The following is an 18,710-nucleotide window of genomic DNA, read 5'->3' on the forward strand; positions in this document are numbered from 1 at the left end:
TGGCTTTGCTCTGCTTTTAAGCATAGCCTCAGCACAAGAAACTTCAGTGGCTTTAGCAGAGAGCATCTCCCAGCCACAGCTCCGGCACAGACACTCACGCCAGCCCTGCCACATCCTGGGATGCTTAAGCAGGTAGGAGACCCTGCCAGTGACTAATTTGGCTTTAAAAAGCAGTGGGGGAACGGCTGCAGCTTTTTATGGATAGGAATAAGCAAAGAGGCTGTTGGGAGTCGCTCGACACAGCTGCCCAGGGATGCAGCAGAGCGATGGGCATCCCGTGGGAGCATGGATTTCCCTACCTGGCATTGGCATCTGTGGGAGCTGGGAAGCTTTCTCCTCCCTTCTGGCTTGCAATGGGGATGGGGGTCTCTGTGTGGCCTTGGGGACATGCTGCAGCCACCAGTGGTGGCACAGGCATGTGGCAGGGCTGCGGTGGACTGGCGTCGCTCATGGTGGTGGGAGCCACATACCACCACGTCCTGCCAGTGCCGAGTGCCGGCACCCTGCTCCCACACCTTGGCTTGCAGAATGGGGTAAAACGTGTCCCCAGAAGCCACCACGGGGTGTTTTTGCAAAGCCAAAGCAGGGGACAAGTGTCCTGCCTCAGGACACCTGGACTCTACAGGTGATGCCACCAGTAGCCACAGCAAAGAGCTCCCACAGGAGAGCCCGGTCCTGTGGAGGTACCAGGGCAGCAACCTGGCTGCAGCTCTGTCAAATGCGGTTTATCAGCTGCAAGTGGGACAGATCCTGCTCCTGTATATATGCACAGTCCTGCTGACAATGTGGCTCTGCTGCTGTCCTGCCACCCCACCTAAAGCTCCTTATTAATTTTCAGAATGCACCAAAAAAATACAAATAATTCCCCTTGTCTCTGTAATTGTTCCCACTGGCAAATTATATCCAGGAGCGCGAGAACCCAGCGGCGCCTCCAAACCCACAGAAAGCCCAACCCAAGCCGCTCCACATGGCCATTTTACATGTAAAGACTGAAAAATAACATCATCCTACTCCACTGACATCGCAATGCATTACAGCTCTGTGCTGCTAATGCCACCAGGAAAAATCCCATTATATCCGTTATGTTTCTAAAGTCTCAGCCTAAAGTTAATACGGTTTTACAGGAGCTTATATGGTTTTATGAGCCATCCTGTGAACCTGCAGCAAGAAATGCTTCGTGGCAAAATGCACATCCTGCCAGGGAGCAGCCAGGAAGATGGACGCTCTCCTGTACGCCCCGGGCTCCATTGTGCCTGGGGGGGGTACTTCTGGGTGCTGCGCCTCTGTTGGCACTCAGAGATGCTCAAGGAGACCCCGGTGCCCCAGTGCCACCTCCCCAGTACCCAGGGATTTCCCCAGAGCACTCAGTGGGGATGGAGAAATATTATGCCGCTGCCTTTTCTGGGAGTGGGATGGCAGCATCTCTCTCAGGATCTTGGCAAAGCATCTTCAGCAGGCTCAGCCCTGAGCATCTCCGCTCACCCCTTCCTCTTCAACAAACATTTTTGGGTTGTGCTTTCTTCTTCCTCCCCATATCGTGCTCCAATTAGCATGCCACTCAAGGACGGGTGTGGGTCCCCATGCCTCCCCAAGCTCTCTCACCTTGGCTTCCCATCCCCAGAGAGAACCGCTTGCTGAAACCCCTGGGATTCAGGAGTCCCACCTCCCAGTTTGCTCTCAAGCGCTTAGTTCAGACCACGTGGAACTTTGGAGCCCAGACCATAAAGGTGCTTCCGAAACCACAACCCTACAGAAATCCATTAACAGCATCAAGAGGAACCAGTTTCGATGCGACTGATTCTGGAAAACTTGTCTGACTCCAGCAGAGATGCTTTCCCTGTTCCAGCCTGGCATCTTGCTCCCATCCAAGCAATCCTCTAGATCCTCCAGTCCATCCCCAGCACCCCCCAGTTCAGCCCCAGCACTGACCCCATCCATCCCCATCATCTCCCAGCCCCTCTTGGCACCCCCTAGTTCCTGCCCGGTGCCCCAAATCCACTCCAGCACCCCCACCCCCTCCTGGCACCCCCAGTCCCCCTCCTTGCTCCACTGCTGGTTCCGTACAAGCAGTCAGAGCTGAGCGGTGATGAAGCTGCCTGGGGGGGGGGGTCGCACAGACCCCGAATTCTGCCTCTGCCACAGCAGTGACAGCTGTCCCAAGCCCAGGGGACCCCAGGACCTGCTCCCTGCCCGTGCTGCTCCAGCCGCATGCGGGAGGCAGCCGAGCTCCTGCCTGCACAAACCCATCTCCTTCCCAAATCACCGTTGTGCCTGAAGGAATTCCTGGGGGTGCCAGGGCCCCCGTGGTGGGGAGGCAGAGGGACACAGGCTCCCACGCCCTGGAGCAGCTGGGGGGCTACATCATCTGCCCCTTCCTCATGCCCTGTCAGGGTTCAGGGCCCATCTGTGCTTAGCCCATAACTCCTGACACATGAACGATGCTCAAGGGTCTGACGTGCAGCAGAGCCCCGGGAAGTGGCTATCCAGTGGCTGGAGTATCCCATGGCCCAACCATCAGAGCAGGCAACTGGTGGCACCAGCAAAGCGTCTCCTCTATGCACCAGTTTAAGCCAATATCAGCTTTCGGCAATTCTCTTCACCCATTCATTTTTACGTGCGTCTTTCTATCCCCATGTCTCACAAAGCGGATGCAGCCAGGGTTCCCACGCTCAGACATGACCTGCCCCGGGGAACCAGAGACAGTGGTTTTTGCTCATGCAAGGTGGCTTCAGCAAACAACAGCACCCAAAAGAGGGGTGCAGGGACCCCCCAATTTCCCTGGCTTGTCCCTAATCCCCCCAGACTTCATGCCTTACAAGTTACATGCATCCTGCGGGAGCATCCCTTGGAGAGGCAACCAGGATTACCAGCTTTCAACACTTTTTTTCATCTTTCCTTTAGGCAAATAAAAACCCACTCCTCCCTTTCTCCTCCAGATTTCCACCCCGGAGCTGATTTTCTCAGCACAAATCCAGGCAATCCGCAGCCTCAGTCAGCACCCAGACACTCGCATCCCTGCAAACAACTGGGAGAAAAGGCACAATTAATATGGAGAGTTAAAAGCAAATGAGCAGTAGATGCAGCTACAACTTGGTCGGGTGTTCGCTTCTGCAAAAACTAATTGCTGCCGGCAGAAATCAACACCAATCAAGCAAACTAAGTTGATTTCCAAATAAACCCTGTGGCTTCCAGTGCCTCGATGTGAGGAGCTACAGCAAAAGCTGGTGCTTCCCTGGAGCATCTCCTGATGCCAGACATCTCCATCTGGCTGGACCATCCATCATCAGCGCCTGCCCCATGTCCCCACCACTGTCCCCCTCTGATGCTCAAACTACCCAAGACAAGGAGCCCTTGGCCTTGCATTTGACCCTGCGCCAGCAAAACTCAAAGCACAATGATGATTTCGTGACAGTATTCTCTCTGAATGGGAAAACTATCACGACCGGCTGGCAGGCAGCGCTTCACCCAGTGTGGGGATGGGCAGGAGCAACGATTCGTCTCTGGAGGCAGAGCATGTCCGTGATGCCCTGAGGACCCCCTTGCCCACACCTCCTGGCCAAAATACCCCTTTCAACCCCATCCCTGGCCACCCCCTTGCTGCAGTATGTCCATAAATATTTCATCCCTATTTAATTACTGACACCGGCCGGTTTGCCTGATTTCTGTTTGCTCCAGCCTAAAAATAGCCTCCCGGCCGAGCACAGGCAGAGGGAGGCACAAATACCCAGCCAAGGCCATCCCGCACCAGCAGTGTTGACTCCCACGGATGGGTCTGCCTTGCCATCCCACATGGGCTCGGGGAGGGTGCCCGGCTCCATCCCGGTCCTGCCCGCATCTCCCTCTGGTGCTGCCACACGTGCCTGGGGGCTGGTACCCATGGGAAAATTCAAGGTCCTCGAGCCCCCAAAGCTCAAAGGTGAGGTCGATAAGGTGAGGTTCAACCATGCAACTCAGATAAGGTGCTGAGCATCCATCATGTGTTCCGGAGGGAGGAGAAAGCCCCTCAGATCTCATCCAGACAACCCCTGGAAGCACTGGGCATCACGGTTCAGGCTGGATGCTGGTCCAAGGACCACGCCGTCCCCAGCTTCTGCCGTCACCTGAGCTCTCCTCGCCACTGCATCCCCAGGGACACGCAGCCCGACGGCTTGTAACCAGGATCCGGCTGAGGCCAAACGGAGCTGCGGATTTTTCCCGGTGCCTTCTTAGCAGGCAAGAAGCAAAACATCAAATATTTATATCCTCAAATCGCTGCTCAAATGCCCCAGGGAGATGACTCCGAGCTGCAACATCCAGCGAGACGCGGTGAGATGGCCCCGCCAGCACCTCCTCCAGAGCATCCTGGGCTCATCCTGCCCCAGTGGGTGACCCGGAGTGATGGTCCCCATGTCCCAAACCCGCAGCTAAGGGCAGTGATGCCCACCCAGCGGGCCTGGTACCAAGGCTCAGGCCCCAGCAGCTCACCCGCCTTCAGCTCAGCCAGGCTGGAAAAGTGGGATGAAATGAGTGGGGAAGGCTGGTCCAGCTTTCCTCTGTCTTTCTGCCTACTGCTGGGAAAACCAAAGGAATCAAAGCAAAATGGGGGACAGAGTTTTAAAGACAGGAAAGCCTCTTTTCCTCATCTCCTGTCCCTTTCCTGGTTGCGAGCTCTCTCCATCGGTATCCCTTCGGCAAGGGATGCACAGGGCCCTTTGCTCCTCGCTCCTGGCACATCCCTATCAGAGGAAACCCCCCCCCGGGGTCGCATCCTGACCACGCTTCGGTCCCAACTTGAAAATCACAGAGAAGTCCCTGCAAAGCGCAGGGCCCCGAGGCTGCTGGATGCGGGGACAAAACCTTCAGCCTGCTCCATGAATATTTCAGTTTGTCAGCGCTGCCGCCTTGCGAGGAGGATAAAAATATCCCCAGGGTTGCAGGGATGCTGCCGGCACCATCTGAGGGGCGCGGCATCGCTTGGCAAAGCCAAAATCCCAGGGGGGTCTGCCAACAGCGAGCCACCGGAACCTCAAAGTGCAGACGTGGAACCCAGCTATTTAAAGCATGTTGTTCCCTCCTGCAAATCCCATCGGAAAAATCCCAGGTGGTGCTTTTATTCCCTCCGTCCTTATTTCATACACACAGAATAAAACGCCCTTATTTCTTGCAGAATATTGTTGCTGCACGAAGAATAAAATCTCGGTGTTTAAAGGCTTTATATTTCTGTGCAGACTTTCTGGTGCTTGGAAGAGCATCTGCCCCAAAAGCCACCAAAGCGATGTCCAGCCCAAAATGCCACCGCTGTCCCCCGGGATGGGGCATACACCTTGGGATGCTCAGAAAGGGCCAGGAGGAAAAAAACAATCCCCCCAAGCTGACACTGTCCTCCCCGGAGTCCCCCCAGTTCCCCTGCTGTGCCATTCGGGAACCCAGCCGTGCCATTCTGCAGGCGGCTGCGAGTGCCTGTTTTATTCCCAATGGAGAAAAATCCATATTGAACCAATTCTGGAAAATTCATGGAGCTGTTTCGGCTGCCGGAGCGAGTGTTGTGGCATGCTCGTGGCTATCATCCTGTGACCTCGAGGTGAGGGCACGAGTTCCTGCTGGCTCAGCCGCTGATGAAATGGATAAATAAATAAAAATAAAAAAAAGCGCGCTTTGCAGAAAGCATCTTCAAAATGTTTTACAGCCACTTATTGATTTCTCTTCCCTTTTTCCACCCTGTGGAGATAAATATTATGGCCCCTTACAGACTGGGTGCAGTTATTCTCCTGAAGGTTGGGTATCAAGAGCAGGTCTGGGCTGGGATGAGTATCCCCAGTTCTTTCTATCGGTCTAGTGAAATGACCTAAATAAAATACATAAAAAATAAACCAAACCAAAACAAAACAAATAACGAGCTCAGGGCACAGCAGAGCATGGTCTGTGCTGGTTGGCCCCATCACACTCACAGACCGGGCACCCCAGCGCCTGCAGGTACTGCTGCCCTCGCCAGGGAACCCAGCAGGTCCCCGCTCGCCCCCAACATCGCAAGCGGAGCTGCAAAGGAATGCGACAGCCCCGGGAAAAGGAGCTGAAGATGTATTTGGAAAGGTAAGGAAATGCACTCAGCATCCTCACCTAACCCCTGACCCTGACCCTAACCCTAACCTTGACCCTAACCCTAATCCTGACCCTAACCCTAACCTCGACCCTGACCCTGACCCATCCCTGCCCTCTCCCCATGCGGGTCAGCCCCAGTGGCATGCTCCCCCCCACGAGTGCCAGCTGCGGCCACCTCACAGGGACAAAGGGCTGCCCCTGCCTGTCCCTTGCTGAGGTACTTCTGGCAGCTGCTGGCAGACCCACGGATGGGGTTTTCCCCTTCGGCTGCCTTTTTCTTCCTTTTTTTTTTAAGGAAAACACACCACCAAAAGCAGGAAAAGCCACCAGGGGCTGGGACCCCCCCGCTGCACCTCCCTCTGCACAGCTTCGGGGTAGCCGGGGAGATGTCACCGCTGTCCCCCCCGGTCCCACGGGACGCAGCCCCGGTCCAGCCCCCCACTGTGTTGGGGTGGGGGAGCGCAGCCACCCCCACAGCAGCGGGATCTTCTGGCCAGGTGCTGCTGGCAGGAGTGACACCAGCTGGATGCCACCACTGCCACCACCACACACAAACTGTCCCCAACGCCCCCGTCTCCCCCCCAAGGGACAACCTCCACATGCAGCGCAGACCCCAGCCCTGGGGCAGCATCCGGCCCAGCGGTCCCCAGCCCCGGAGTCGGGGGTGCTGGCACTGCAGGGTGATGGTGGCCTACTGGGGCTTGGTGATGAGCAGGAGGGGACAGCCCTCAGACCGCAGAGGGTTACGGTGCATATACCCTGGTGAGCGTCTCCTAGGGGAGACAAAACACCAGGTTTCTATTATTATTCCTTATTTCCACTTATTATTCCTCATTTCCATTTATTATTCCTTATTGCCATGTATTATTCTTCATTTCCATTTATTATTCCTTATTGCCATTAATTATTCCTAACTTCCATGTATTATTCCCTATTTCCATTTATTATTCCCTATTTCCATTTATTATGCCCTATTTCCATCTATTATTCCTTATTTGCATCTATTATTCCTTATTTCCAGCTGGCTGGAGAGGGCTGCTCAGGGCTCCACCGTGGGGAAGAGGGATAAAACATCAGCCCACGCTTGAGATGGGGGACCAAAGGGGCCACGTCAAGGAAGGGGATGGTCCCCAAGCTCCTGCTGAGCCCTGCAGAGGCTCCAGCCGCCCCATCCCAGCGCTAAGCAAAGAGGGGGCCACATACCCCCTCCCCCCCCCCCCCCGTTAAACCCAAAGAGCCTGGCAGCACAGGCAGCTCTGCAGGCAGCAGACGTGCTGGGGTATACCGACGGAGCCTCCCAGCTGCCCATCATGAGCCGGCGTCGCAGCGAGCCCCTAAGAGGATTAGGGGTTTAGCAGCTCCAAGCCCCGCGGCCGCCATCCCCGCTCCCCAGGCTGCGAATCGGGCGCTGAAGGGAGCCCAGCATGGTCCCGCGCTCCTGGGGGATGTGGGAAGGAGGATGCTCGCCTTGTCAGCAGCACCATTTTGAAGCCAGGCGTGCGTGCGGTGCCCGGCTCACGTCTCCCACGCGATGGTGGTGGGACCTGGGGACACCCCTCCCCTGCAGCCGCCCAGCCGCGGGTGGGAGATGTGTCAAACCTTCTCGGTGCATCCGGAGAGCAAACCCAGCCCGGCGCAGATGCAAGAAAATCACACGCTCTGTCCTCAAAACAGCCTCCTCCTGCTGCTTCCTCAACAGAGGCAAGCACCAGTCTCCCAGCAATCCCGCACCGTGTTCCTGCACCACGTTTCCTGTACCGTGCTCCCGCACCTCATTCCCGCACCGCATTCCCTGTACCACGCTCCCACACCACGCTCTTGTACCGCACTCCCACACTGCGCTCCCACACCACGTTCCTACACCGCACTCCCACACCGCACTCCCGCACCACGTTCTTGCACCACGTTCCTGCACCATGCTCCCGCACCACGTTCCCACACCGCACTCCTGCACTACGTTCTTGCAGTGTGTTCCTGCACCGCGTTCCCACACCGCACTCCTCTACCAGATTCCCACATCGCTCTCCCACACCACGTTCCTGCGGCACGCTCCCAAACCCCATTCCCGCACCGCATTCTTGCACCGCGTTCCTGCCACCGTGCTCCCACTTCATGCTCCTGCACGCCATTCCCACACCGCGCTCGCTCCCGCACCATGTTCCTGCATCATGCTCCCGCACCGGATTCCTGCAGCACGCTCCCAAGCTGTGTTCCAGCGTATGCTTACACCGCGTTCCTGCCGCCACATTCCCGCGCCGCGCTCCCGCACAGCCGCCACAGCCCCAAGACGGTGCCCTGCTGCCATCCCGGCCCCGTGCCCGTATGCCGGGGCCGTGCGGCAGCACCGCGGCCGAGGCAGGAGCCATCGCCACCGACCACCTCCAGCCCGGCCGAGGACCCAGAGCCGGTGGGGCGATCCCCATCGCCATGGGGGACATGGCGAGGGGGGACGTGGGGGATGCCAGTGGAAGTCCAAGCCTTCGGCTCCGGGAGGGGATGCTGAGGCCAACGCCCCAGCCGTGCCAGTGCCAGTGCCCCAGCGCCGTGTTGAGAAGGAAAAAATACATCCCCCCCCCCCCACCCCAAGCTGCAAAATCTCCGGGAATTACACAACAGCCACCACCAAACCCCGGGCCTGGCCGTGCGTCGGTGCGCGTGGGCATCCCCGCAGGCACGGCCCCTCCACCCGCGCCCCGACGTGTCCCCTTGCACCCTGCCTGCTCACAGCCTCCCCTTCCCCACAGCCAGCCGGGGCCACCCACGGGTGCTGGGGAGCAGCAGGCCAGTGGGGCACCCCGCAGCATCGGGGCTGGGGTGCCTGGACAGCAGGTGCCTGCGTGGGACACAGGGAACGGGCAGGAGCAGGGGGGCAGGCAGGGTGAGGGCAGGGGCAGGCAGGGAAATAGCGGACGAAGGGGGCAGGGTGCGGGGCAGGGGAAAGGGTGCAGGCAGGGGTTAATGAGCAGGCAGGGTGCCGGCTGGGGCTGCGGGCAGGGGAGGAGGCAGGGAACGGGCAGGGAGGAGGCAAGGTGTGGGCACTGGGGCAGCGGGGCAGGTAGGATGCAGGCAGCGGGGCAGGCAGGGAGCGGGCACGGTGTGGGCAGAGGGGTGGTGGGGGTGCAGCCACGGAACAGGCAGGGTGCGGGCAGCAGGGCAAGGGGCATACGGGGAGCGGGAAGGGGGAGGGCTGGGAGCACAGGCAGCGGGGCAGGCGGGCTGCAAGCTGGGGAGCGGGGGCAGTCGGGTGGGCAGAGCGTGGGCAGGAACAGGGGCAAGAGGCAGAGGGCAGGGTAGAGGAAGGGAGCGGGAGCAGTGGGGCTGGCAGGGTGCAGGCAAGTAGGCGGGCAGGGGATGGGCAGGGGCAGCGGGGCAGGCAGGGAGCAGGATCAGAGCAGTGAGGCAGGCAGGGCAGCGGGGAGCAGGCAGGGGCAGCGGGGCAGGCGGGGCACAGGCAGGGAGCAGGCGAGGTGTGGGACTAGGGGCTGTGGGGCCAGCAGGGCTCAGGCAGGGGAGCAGGCAGGGAGCAGGGGCGGGGGAGCAGGCAGGGAGCAGGGGCGGGGGGGCGGGCAGGGAGGGGGCACTGTGGACCGGCAGTGGGGCAGGCAGGACGCAGGTGGGTGCAGGCTCGGGGCAGGCGGGGAGCGGGCAGGGTTGCGGGATCGGGGCGGTGAGGCGGGCAGGGCCCGTCCCCATCCCTACCTGCCCACGGTCTGGTTGGCGAGCTGGCGCATGCGGTTGAATTGCTTCTTCATGGTGGCGGCAGCGCGGGCGCCCCTTACGCGGGCAGGGCGGGCAGGGCGGGCGGGCAGCGGGGGGCCGCGGGCCGCCCCTCCCGCATCCTCGCCCGGCGCGCAGTCAGGCCGGGCCGAGCCGAACCGGGCCGGGCCGAACCGGGCCGAGCCGAGCCGAGCCGGGCCGGGCCGGGCCGGGCCGGGCCGAGCCGAGCGGGCCCGCCGCCCCTGCGCGGCTCCGCGCCTCCGCCTGCGCGGGCCCCGCCGCGCTCCGCGCCCCCCGCTCCGCTCCGCTCCGCGCCGCGCCGCGCCGCACCGCCCCGCACCGCCCCCGGCCGCGGCGGCGATGGGAAATGTAGTCCGGGGCCGCCCGCCCCGGCGGGCTCTGCCGGGCAGGGGGAGCCTTGGAGCTGGCCCCGGGCAGCCCCCGGCATTCCCCGACACTCCCCTCCCCCCCGCCTCCGGCCCCCCTTGGCGTGGCCCCTGCGTCCCCTGGCATCCCCTCGGCATCCCTCTGGCACGCCCCAGCACCCCCCCCGGCATCCCTCGGCATCCCTTGACATGGCCTCAGCGTCACCTGGCATCCCCTCGGCATCCCTCTGGCATGGCCCAGCATCACCTGGCATCCCTTGGCACCTCTCAGCATCCCTTGACGTGGCCTCAGCGTCCCTCCAGCATCCCCTGGCACCCCCCCGACATCACCCTGGCATCCCTTGGCATGGCCCCAGCATCTCTCCGGCACCCCCTGGCATTCCTTGGCAGCCCCCTAGCACGCCTCTGACATTCCCCCAGGATCCCCTTGCTGTGCCCCAGCATCCCCCGCCCAGCATCCTCCATCTCTGCTCTCCAGAGCCCCAGGGATTCGGGGCACTCGGGGCTGTGGCAGGTTTAAAAAAACATCTTGCTGCTGCGCATCCCTGGGCAGCGCGCGGGATGAGCTGGAGCAGGAGCCTGCCTGCAGCCTCCAGGCGGGGCAGCAGGAGCTGGTCCCAGCCAGGACAGGGACCACACTGCCTGGCTCCTCTGTGCTGCCCAAGCTCTGCAGACCCCAGGGGAGATGGTGGGGCGATGCTCACCCCTGTACCATCACCCCAGCTGCCTGCCCAGGGCCTGCATGGGTGCTGAGCCCTGAAAGGGCTGCCCTCTCCACGCTGGCATTGCTCCCAGTCTGAAGGACACTTGATTGATTTAACTGCTCTGTAGCTTCTTAGTCTCAAATAAAAAAAAACTCTAAGGTACTGATCCCTGTGACAACATGAAACCTCCTTAGGAAAAGCCCTGGTGATGCTCTCTGAGTGCACCCACAGACTCTCCATCCCACTTTTCCCATCCTGCATCTGGATCTGACCCTTGGAGACATACTCAGAGGGTAGAGCTGCCCGCAGGCTCAGCCCCGCACCGGCAGGGCTGTGCAACCAGCCACTCTCCCCCATGGCAGCAGCTGGGCTTGGGCAGCAGAGCGCTTGGGCAGCCCCTGCGCTGGACTGAGAGCTCCACTTTGAGACCCCATTACCCCCAGACCTTTTCCATATGTCCTTGTTTCACTCTGCTAAAACAGTGTCAGGTAACCCACACTCGCTCTTGGATCCTGCAAAGCATCTGCTCCGTCACAGCCCCACAGCCCTCGGCCTCAGTCTTCCCTTCTGTAAAATGGGGCTACAAAGGTGCTCCCAGGATTTTTACAGCCTCTTTTAGGGGCTGTAGACAGGATTTTCCAGTAGTCAGCAGTTCCCACGAGCTTCTAGGTGCACTGTCGATCATCCCCCAAAATAAGACGAGGGGCTGCTGCAGCTGCTCTTTCGGTCAGTCCAAACAAACCCCTGAAATAGCATTTCCCCTGCTGGCTCTAGGGCGATGCTCAGTGGAGGCAGGGCGTGCCAGGCACACAGAGGGGTGCCAATGCATGCCGGGCACGTGGGCATTCGAGGAGCACAATTCCTAAAAAAAACAATAAAAATCAAGCCCCAGCGGTGCTCCTTCCAGCTCTCTGAAACCCCAGGAAAAAAAGAAATCAATGCTCATCTAATGGAAAAAGCCAAGAAATTTTGCATCAATGGAGAGCAAAAGCTGCCCTGGGAGGACTGCGCTGGGGGTAGCGCTTATTTGCTCCCCAGGTTGTGCTGTGCTGGGGGCCACGCAGCAGCCCCTTTCCTCCCCCTCTGCTCGGTGCCATCTGAGGACATTCCGAGACTTTTTTGTTTTTTATATTACTTGTAAAATAATGGTCCTTCCTCCCTGTTACCATTTTCTTGCAAAACCCGTGCCCACTCCCTGTGCCCGCAGGCAGCACCACACCATGGTGTTTAGGCAGCTGCCTGCGCTGCCTCTCTCACAAGCTCCTCAACCCAGGCAGCTCCCAGGGATGTTTTACTGGGGGTCTAACGCACCGGGCTTACAAAATCAGGCTGTTCTTGGGCAAACCCATCATAATCCCCCTTGGGCTGTTTGGGGAAGAGCGAGGACGCTCTCGGTTAATATTAAGCACCGAGGAGTGACGATGGGCATCTTAAGTGACTGAAACCCTGCTGAGACTGCCAGGAGGTGACAAAGCAAGAGTAATATCGGTGAGAACAGCATCGCTCACAGTAGCCCCAGGCTTGAGCTCAAACCGAGCCCGATTTTGTGCCCCTGCTTTCCCCCGCCCTACAACACAGCTCTCTCCCCTGCACTGCACCTGCTGTGGGGTTGTACCAGGCTGCCCCAGGAGGTGAAGCTCCAGCCCAGCGTCTCCCAGTCCAGGGGAGTTTGCAGCACCACAGGGCTGAGGTTTGGGTCTGTCAACCCCTGTGCCTGGGCAGGTCATGCAGGGAGCCCCTCGGTGCAGGAGGGCAAGGACCAATTTCAGGGCATGCAGGTGGCTGGTGGGGGGTCTGGTCTGCTGGTGGGGAATCTGTGCTGGGGAGTCCTGGGACCGGCAGCGTGGAGGACACTCCAGAACTCCCGCGTGCATCTGCCACTAAATTTAGCTGTTGTCATGCAAAGGCTGAGATCTGGTACCGCAGGCTCGCTGTGATAGAGGGGAAGTCGGCCGAGCTCCCCAGCCAGGCTGGGACACACCAGGAGCAGTCCCAGCGGCAGCTCCAGCTCTGCTCAGCCACTCCTGAGCACCTCCATCCAGCAGGGTGGGGGTGAGGGACTGGGGCTCCCGCTGCAGCAACCCAAAGCCTCTGACAGTGCCCCAGAATGGGGTTTTCCCCTGGGACTGTGCCCGCAGGAGCAGGGCAGGAGGCTACATCCAGGGGTGCCTTTCTGTCCTGTGCTGCTGTGATGCTTTCGGTGCATCACAGGACACAACCTGTCTTAGGATCCAGGAACATTTTGCAGCCAAGGAGCTCTTGGCATCTCCCCTGGCATCAGCTGGTGCAGGCTCCACACTTCGTCTCTATTTTTCCACTCTTAATTGCACCATTACTGCAGGATGGCAAAAAGAGACATTTTATGGGGTGTCTGGGGGTGGATACAGGGAATTTTGGCTCCTTTGAAGAAGTATGGAGAGCTGCATAGTTCAGAGCTGTGGTTCCCACCATGTGATGTTTTGTGACATTGCTGGCGAGATGGTTTACAACCTTTCAGTGGACCAGGAAGGGTAAAACTCATGGACACAACCCTGGGAAAAACCCTGTAGGACTCAGTAATGGCACCCACCTTCTCCTGGCCCAAAAGCAGCTTCAAAACACTGTCTCGGGGCAGATTATTCTTGTCTTCACCAATGCAGTGGTGCCAATAAGGTCGATCTGACCACCCCAGCTTGCTTCTGGCTTTAACCCTCTTGCCTCGTACACATGGTGACTGAGCTGTCCCTGCCATCCACCCCCCCATCATCTCGGCACTGTTGAACCTCCAAGATCAGATAGCATTGGCCCAGATGGGTCAAAGCAAATTAGCATCAAAGCAACCCATTTTAGTGGAAAACCATATGATAGTTAACAGCCCTGACGGGAACCGGGCGCTGGCCCCGTTGCCCCTACCCGCAGGTCCAGCGCAGGCTCCTCCTGACCCACATCCATCCCTCAGTGACCTGACCTGCTCCCAAAACACCTCACAAGCAAGTATCACATCCCACTGTGCCTCTTCTCAGACTTTGGTGGGCACCGTGCTTGGGCTACGTGGTGTGAATATACCATGAGCAATAGCCCCTACTGTGTTGACGACACCCCTGTGAGCACCAAGGATGCTGTCTCCCAGCAGCAATGAAGCTAATGTCCTTTCTGCAGGCTGATAAGTTTGCCTGCGAAAGGGATTTAATCATATTTCCCTGGTTTCTGTTCCAGGAGAAAGACGTAATGAAGAGCGTGATGGAAGTGGCGCCTGTGCAATCCCCACAGCAGGAAAGCAGGAGGAAAGGGAGACGGGGAGCAGGGGAGGTGGCCAGAGAGCTCACAGTAAAGTCCCATCCCTTGTCATTTGGTTAGCGGGCACCCGTCTGCTGCGGGAGAGCCTGGCCGAACCTGGGTGGCACCCACTGTCCTGCGACAGCCACCAAATCCCTGTCTGTCCTGGCCAAGCTGCTGCTGGAGCACAAGCCTTCATCCTCTGCAGGACACCATTCCCCAAAAACCAGGAGGCACCAGGCTCTCCGCTCTCTGGTTTATTCCTGTGCAAGTGTAAATAATCACTTGGGCACTAAGAAGCAACGAAGGAGTAAATTCCCAAGCAGCAGGGCTTTGCTGCAATGCCATGCCTGGGCAACTGTGCAGCATCCCTCTCCTCCCCATGCCCGCGCAGATTTGGCTGCTGCCGCCTGGCACACTGCCGTGCCCCTGAAGCCACTCACCCAGGGAAGGGCAGCTCTGCTCCACCTGCCATCTGCTTACCTGGCTCAGCGGTGCCTGTCCTGCTGCGTCGCATATGGCATCGGAGCTGCCCCTTTTTGGATGGGTAACGAGTGATGCTGCTGCTCGGGGCTGTGCAGGTGGCTCCCGCGGAGGGTCCGGCTCCTGGCTCCCTCCTGCTTCCACTCTGCAGGGATCCCTCCCTGCCTCGCCTGTCGCCAGAGGGGATACAGATGCCAGGGGTTAAATCCTCTGGGAGAGGGGAGCTGGCCAACATACAGACATGGCCAGAGTCCCTTGTCCCAAAGCCCCCAGGGCCAGTCGTATGGGTGCGCAGGGCACACCGAGCCCGGGTGGAGGGAAGGGGCAGGGAGCCCTGAGCCCAAAACCCAGGACCTGTTACCTATTACAGAAGCACAGAGGACAGTGTTTGTACTTTCAGCCAGAAAGCCCCCGGCAGAATTTCTCCCTGTCCCCAGGGAACATGCTGTCCCGTCTGCAGGGACACGGTGACGGTGCCAGGTCACCAGCCCGGTTCCCGGGGTCCATCTCTTCCAGACGTGCTTGGGAGGGTGTGAGCATCGCACTCAGTTGCATCAAGTGCAAGTGCTATTTTTTCCCCTTCTTGGAATTAACATATTTTAATGAGGTTTATAGATGAGGTAAATACATACACTCACAGAGCAAAGGAACGGTGTGCCCTGGATAAGGATGTGGTGTGTTTGCAAGGTGGCAGAGGAGAAGGTGGGGGGGGGGGGGGGGGATTTTTTTCTCCTCTCCATAATTATTGCAGGAACGGTGAACAGCAGGATGGGAAGGTTTCAGGGCAGTGAAGCTGTTCTAAGAAATCCCATTTATTTTACATCCTTTAAATGATTTTCATAACAACTCACTAACATCCCCGCTGGGATGGCCACCTTACTAACAGGGAAAATGGGAGACGTAAGGCTCAGCTAATTTTGCATGTGCACAGCACAAGATTTGCCGTCTCCAAACATTGTTTAAAAATAGAGCCATGTTTACCGAGAACTGGGAGCAGGACTCTGGTCCTGTTAGGAGCAAGGGTTCAGGGAGAGCAGCGGGCTCCTTTTCTGGAGTGATTCAGAGCACAGAATTGCACCCTTTGTCCAAAATCCAGACCCACTACAAGCAGCACAAACTGATGCCCTCTGCTGCAGCCAGCCTTGCTCTCCAGGGAATTACAGGGAGGGATTAATGTTGTGTAATTAAGCAAGCGGAGGCCGTATGGAAAGCGCCTGGTGCGGCTGTAAATCCACCACAGCCACCCCTCGCTCCTCATGCCCGGCCACGGCTGACATACATTGCCAGGCGGCAGGAGGAAGTGGGGGAAGATTAAAAATTGAAATGCTATAGGAAATTTTAATCATATTTTTTGGTTCAATCACAAACATGGCGCTTGAGATCATTTCCCACGGTGGTGATGAATTTCCACCCATTGGTGATTCATGCGGCTGATTTGATTTACGGTGCGGCGGCAGGGGGGTACATGTACTCACAGACCAGGACCATGCTCTGTCAGTGTGTGTCTCTGGCCAAATATTAATAGATATTTGGGCTGTCTTCACACCCGGCTCTCTCAGGCTGAGTGACCTTCAGGGCATGCCCGCCTTTGATGTGCATTGCTTTGGAGTAGAATTGATCCTGCAGGCACTTCAAACACAGTCTGCCTTCGTTTGCCTCCTGTGCAAACTCTGATTAATGGGCAAAATGTCTGTCTCTCTTTTTTTCCTGACCACTGAAGGAATCAAAACAAAGGCTGGCAGCCCTGATTAACCATTACCCTTTGCACGGTTGTTCCCAGCGCGAGGATCATGCTCTGCTCTCCTTTGCCACCACCATGCAGGTCATCTGCTGTTGTCGCTCTGTTAAAATTAAAACCATGGTAGACTAGAAGCAAACTTTTGATGACATTTATTGAATGCAAATAGGAATTGCTTCATTTTCCTGTTTGAATTATGTCTTTCTGCTTGGGAAGACAGGACACAGGACTACCTGCCTGCCCCTTGCACTTGCAGTATGACCCATCCCCAGGGTCCCGGAGACCTGTGAGATGTTTCATGGACCAGGAGAAATGTGCTGGCACTGGAGAAAGCCTCGTCCTCCTCATGGGATGAGCAAGCCATGGAAAACCGGACCAAGCTGCTTGGTTTAACTGCACCATGTAGGTGGATGAAGGAAGGACCCGACATGTCTCTGGCGCTGAACCCCCAGAGGGTGCAGGGTTGGGCCCACAGGTATCTCAAAGCCCAACGCCCTGCTTAGTGCCCACGCTGCCAGGCTGATCACCAGGAGCTAAAGGCACAACGCCCTGATGTTATCCATCTCCAACAAGCATCCACCATGGCAGGTGGCTCAGCCGAGGACCTCAGCTGAGACACGCAGGTGAGGACTAACAGCATGAGAATGGTGAGCAGATAAATGAGGGCTGCTCCACCACTTTGCCTGCCTCACACCAAAGAAAGCCCTGGGACATTTTTATTATGGAGACGAATCAAACTGTGCCTCTCCCGCAGGCTGGGGCAGGTCTGGGTTGGTCAGTGGTGTAAAACTGGATTTTCTTGAGGGATCCCACAGCAAACCCCAGAAACGACCCCCCAGGAAGTGTGAAAGGCACTTTAGCATCATGCTGCCGTGGAGCTACATCCCAGAGAGAGGAGATGACAGAGATGACAAATGACACTTGCCCTATAATTACGGCCAGACTCCGATGCAGTGAGTACTGCTGCATTATTAAGAGCAACCAAAAATACTCCCAGCTTAGTCATTAGCTGGCCTGGGCTACGCAGTGAGCGGCCGCTGGAGCTGTCTCACCCCCATGCTTGCAGAGGGGAAAGGGGGAGAGATTAAAACGGTTTGCAGCTATTTTTACGCATCCTTTGTTTCGTACGGTCGAGGTCCCGGGGTGAGCAGAGCACCTCCAGAGGCTTTGGGCTACTGACAGGGGAAAATTGCATTAGGATAATATTAATTGCCTTAGCATAAGTGTAACAGCTTACTCTAAGCCAGCAGAGCTGAAGCAAAGCACGAGATCAGGGGGACCCGCAGGTGTAGCTTTGCTTCATACCCAAGGTGGGATCCTGAAAAATGGCTTCAATGCGAAGGGTGTGAGGAGGAGGGCACGGAGGTAGGGTGGGCTTCGCAAAGCCCAGGTTGAAGCCTCACACGGTGTAACAGCTACCCTTTGGTGCTGCCACAAAGGCTGTGTTTGAAAGCCTGTGGACCACTAGTGTCCAGAAATGCTGACATCTTCATTAACTAATGACGTGGATGATGGGGCAGGGTGCACCCTCAGCAAGTTGGCAGAGGACACCAAACTGGGAGCAGTGGCTGGTGCACCAGAGGGTCGTGCTGCCATCCAGAGGGACCTGGACAGGCTGGAGAAATGGGCTGAGAGAGACCTCGTGAAGTTCAGCAAGGGGAAAGGCCAAGTTCTGCCCTTGGGTAGGAACAGCCCCAGGCACCAGGACATGCTGGGGCCACCCAGCTGGAAAACAGGTTGGCAGAGGTGGCCCTGGGGATCCTGGAGGAGACCGAGCTGACTGTGGGCCAGCAATGCACTCACTCTCACAGCAAAGAAGACCACCAGCTTCCTAAGCTGCATCAGGCAGAGCATTGCCAGCACGTCAAGGAGCAGATTCTCCCCCTCTGCTCAGCACTGGTGTGTCGTGTGCCACATTGGGCTCCCTGATACAAGAGAGATATGGACATGGTGAAGTCAGTTCAGCAAAGGCTAAGGGCCTGGAGCATCTCTCCGATGAGGAGAGGCTGAGAGAGCTGGGATGGTTCAGCCTGGAGAGGAGAGGGTTCAGGGAGATCTTATCCATGTGGATAAATGCTTGATGGAGAGGGGTAAAGGAGACAGGGCCAGATGCTTCTCCAAGGTGACAAGAGGCAATGGGCATAAATTGAAATATAGGAAATTCTCCTTAAACATAAGAAAATGCTATTTTACTGTGAGGATGCTCAAACATGGGAAGAGATTGCTCAGAGAGGTTGTGGAGTCTCCATCCTTGGAGATATTCAAAGCTCAACTAGACACGGCCTGGAGCAGCCTCCTCCCACTGGTCCTGCTGGACCAGGAGGTTGGAGGAGATGACCTCCAGAGGCG

General features: G+C 57.8%; 1 protein-coding gene across 1 annotated transcript in view; it reads right to left on the reverse strand.

The window, feature by feature from the left end:
* Window positions 1-9,964, reverse strand: part of ARHGAP44 (Rho GTPase activating protein 44) — a 29,609-nt gene extending 19,645 nt beyond the window's left edge. Inside the window, 1 exon segment of the mRNA XM_049812683.1 lies at window positions 9,778-9,964. Coding sequence (XP_049668640.1) covers window positions 9,778-9,830 — 53 coding nt within the window. The 5' untranslated portion in view covers window positions 9,831-9,964.
* Between the last annotated feature and the right edge of the window lie 8,746 nt (window positions 9,965-18,710).

This window comes from Accipiter gentilis, chromosome 10 (assembly GCF_929443795.1).
Source record: "Accipiter gentilis chromosome 10, bAccGen1.1, whole genome shotgun sequence".
In the NCBI taxonomy this organism is placed as follows: Eukaryota; Metazoa; Chordata; class Aves; order Accipitriformes; family Accipitridae; genus Astur; species Astur gentilis.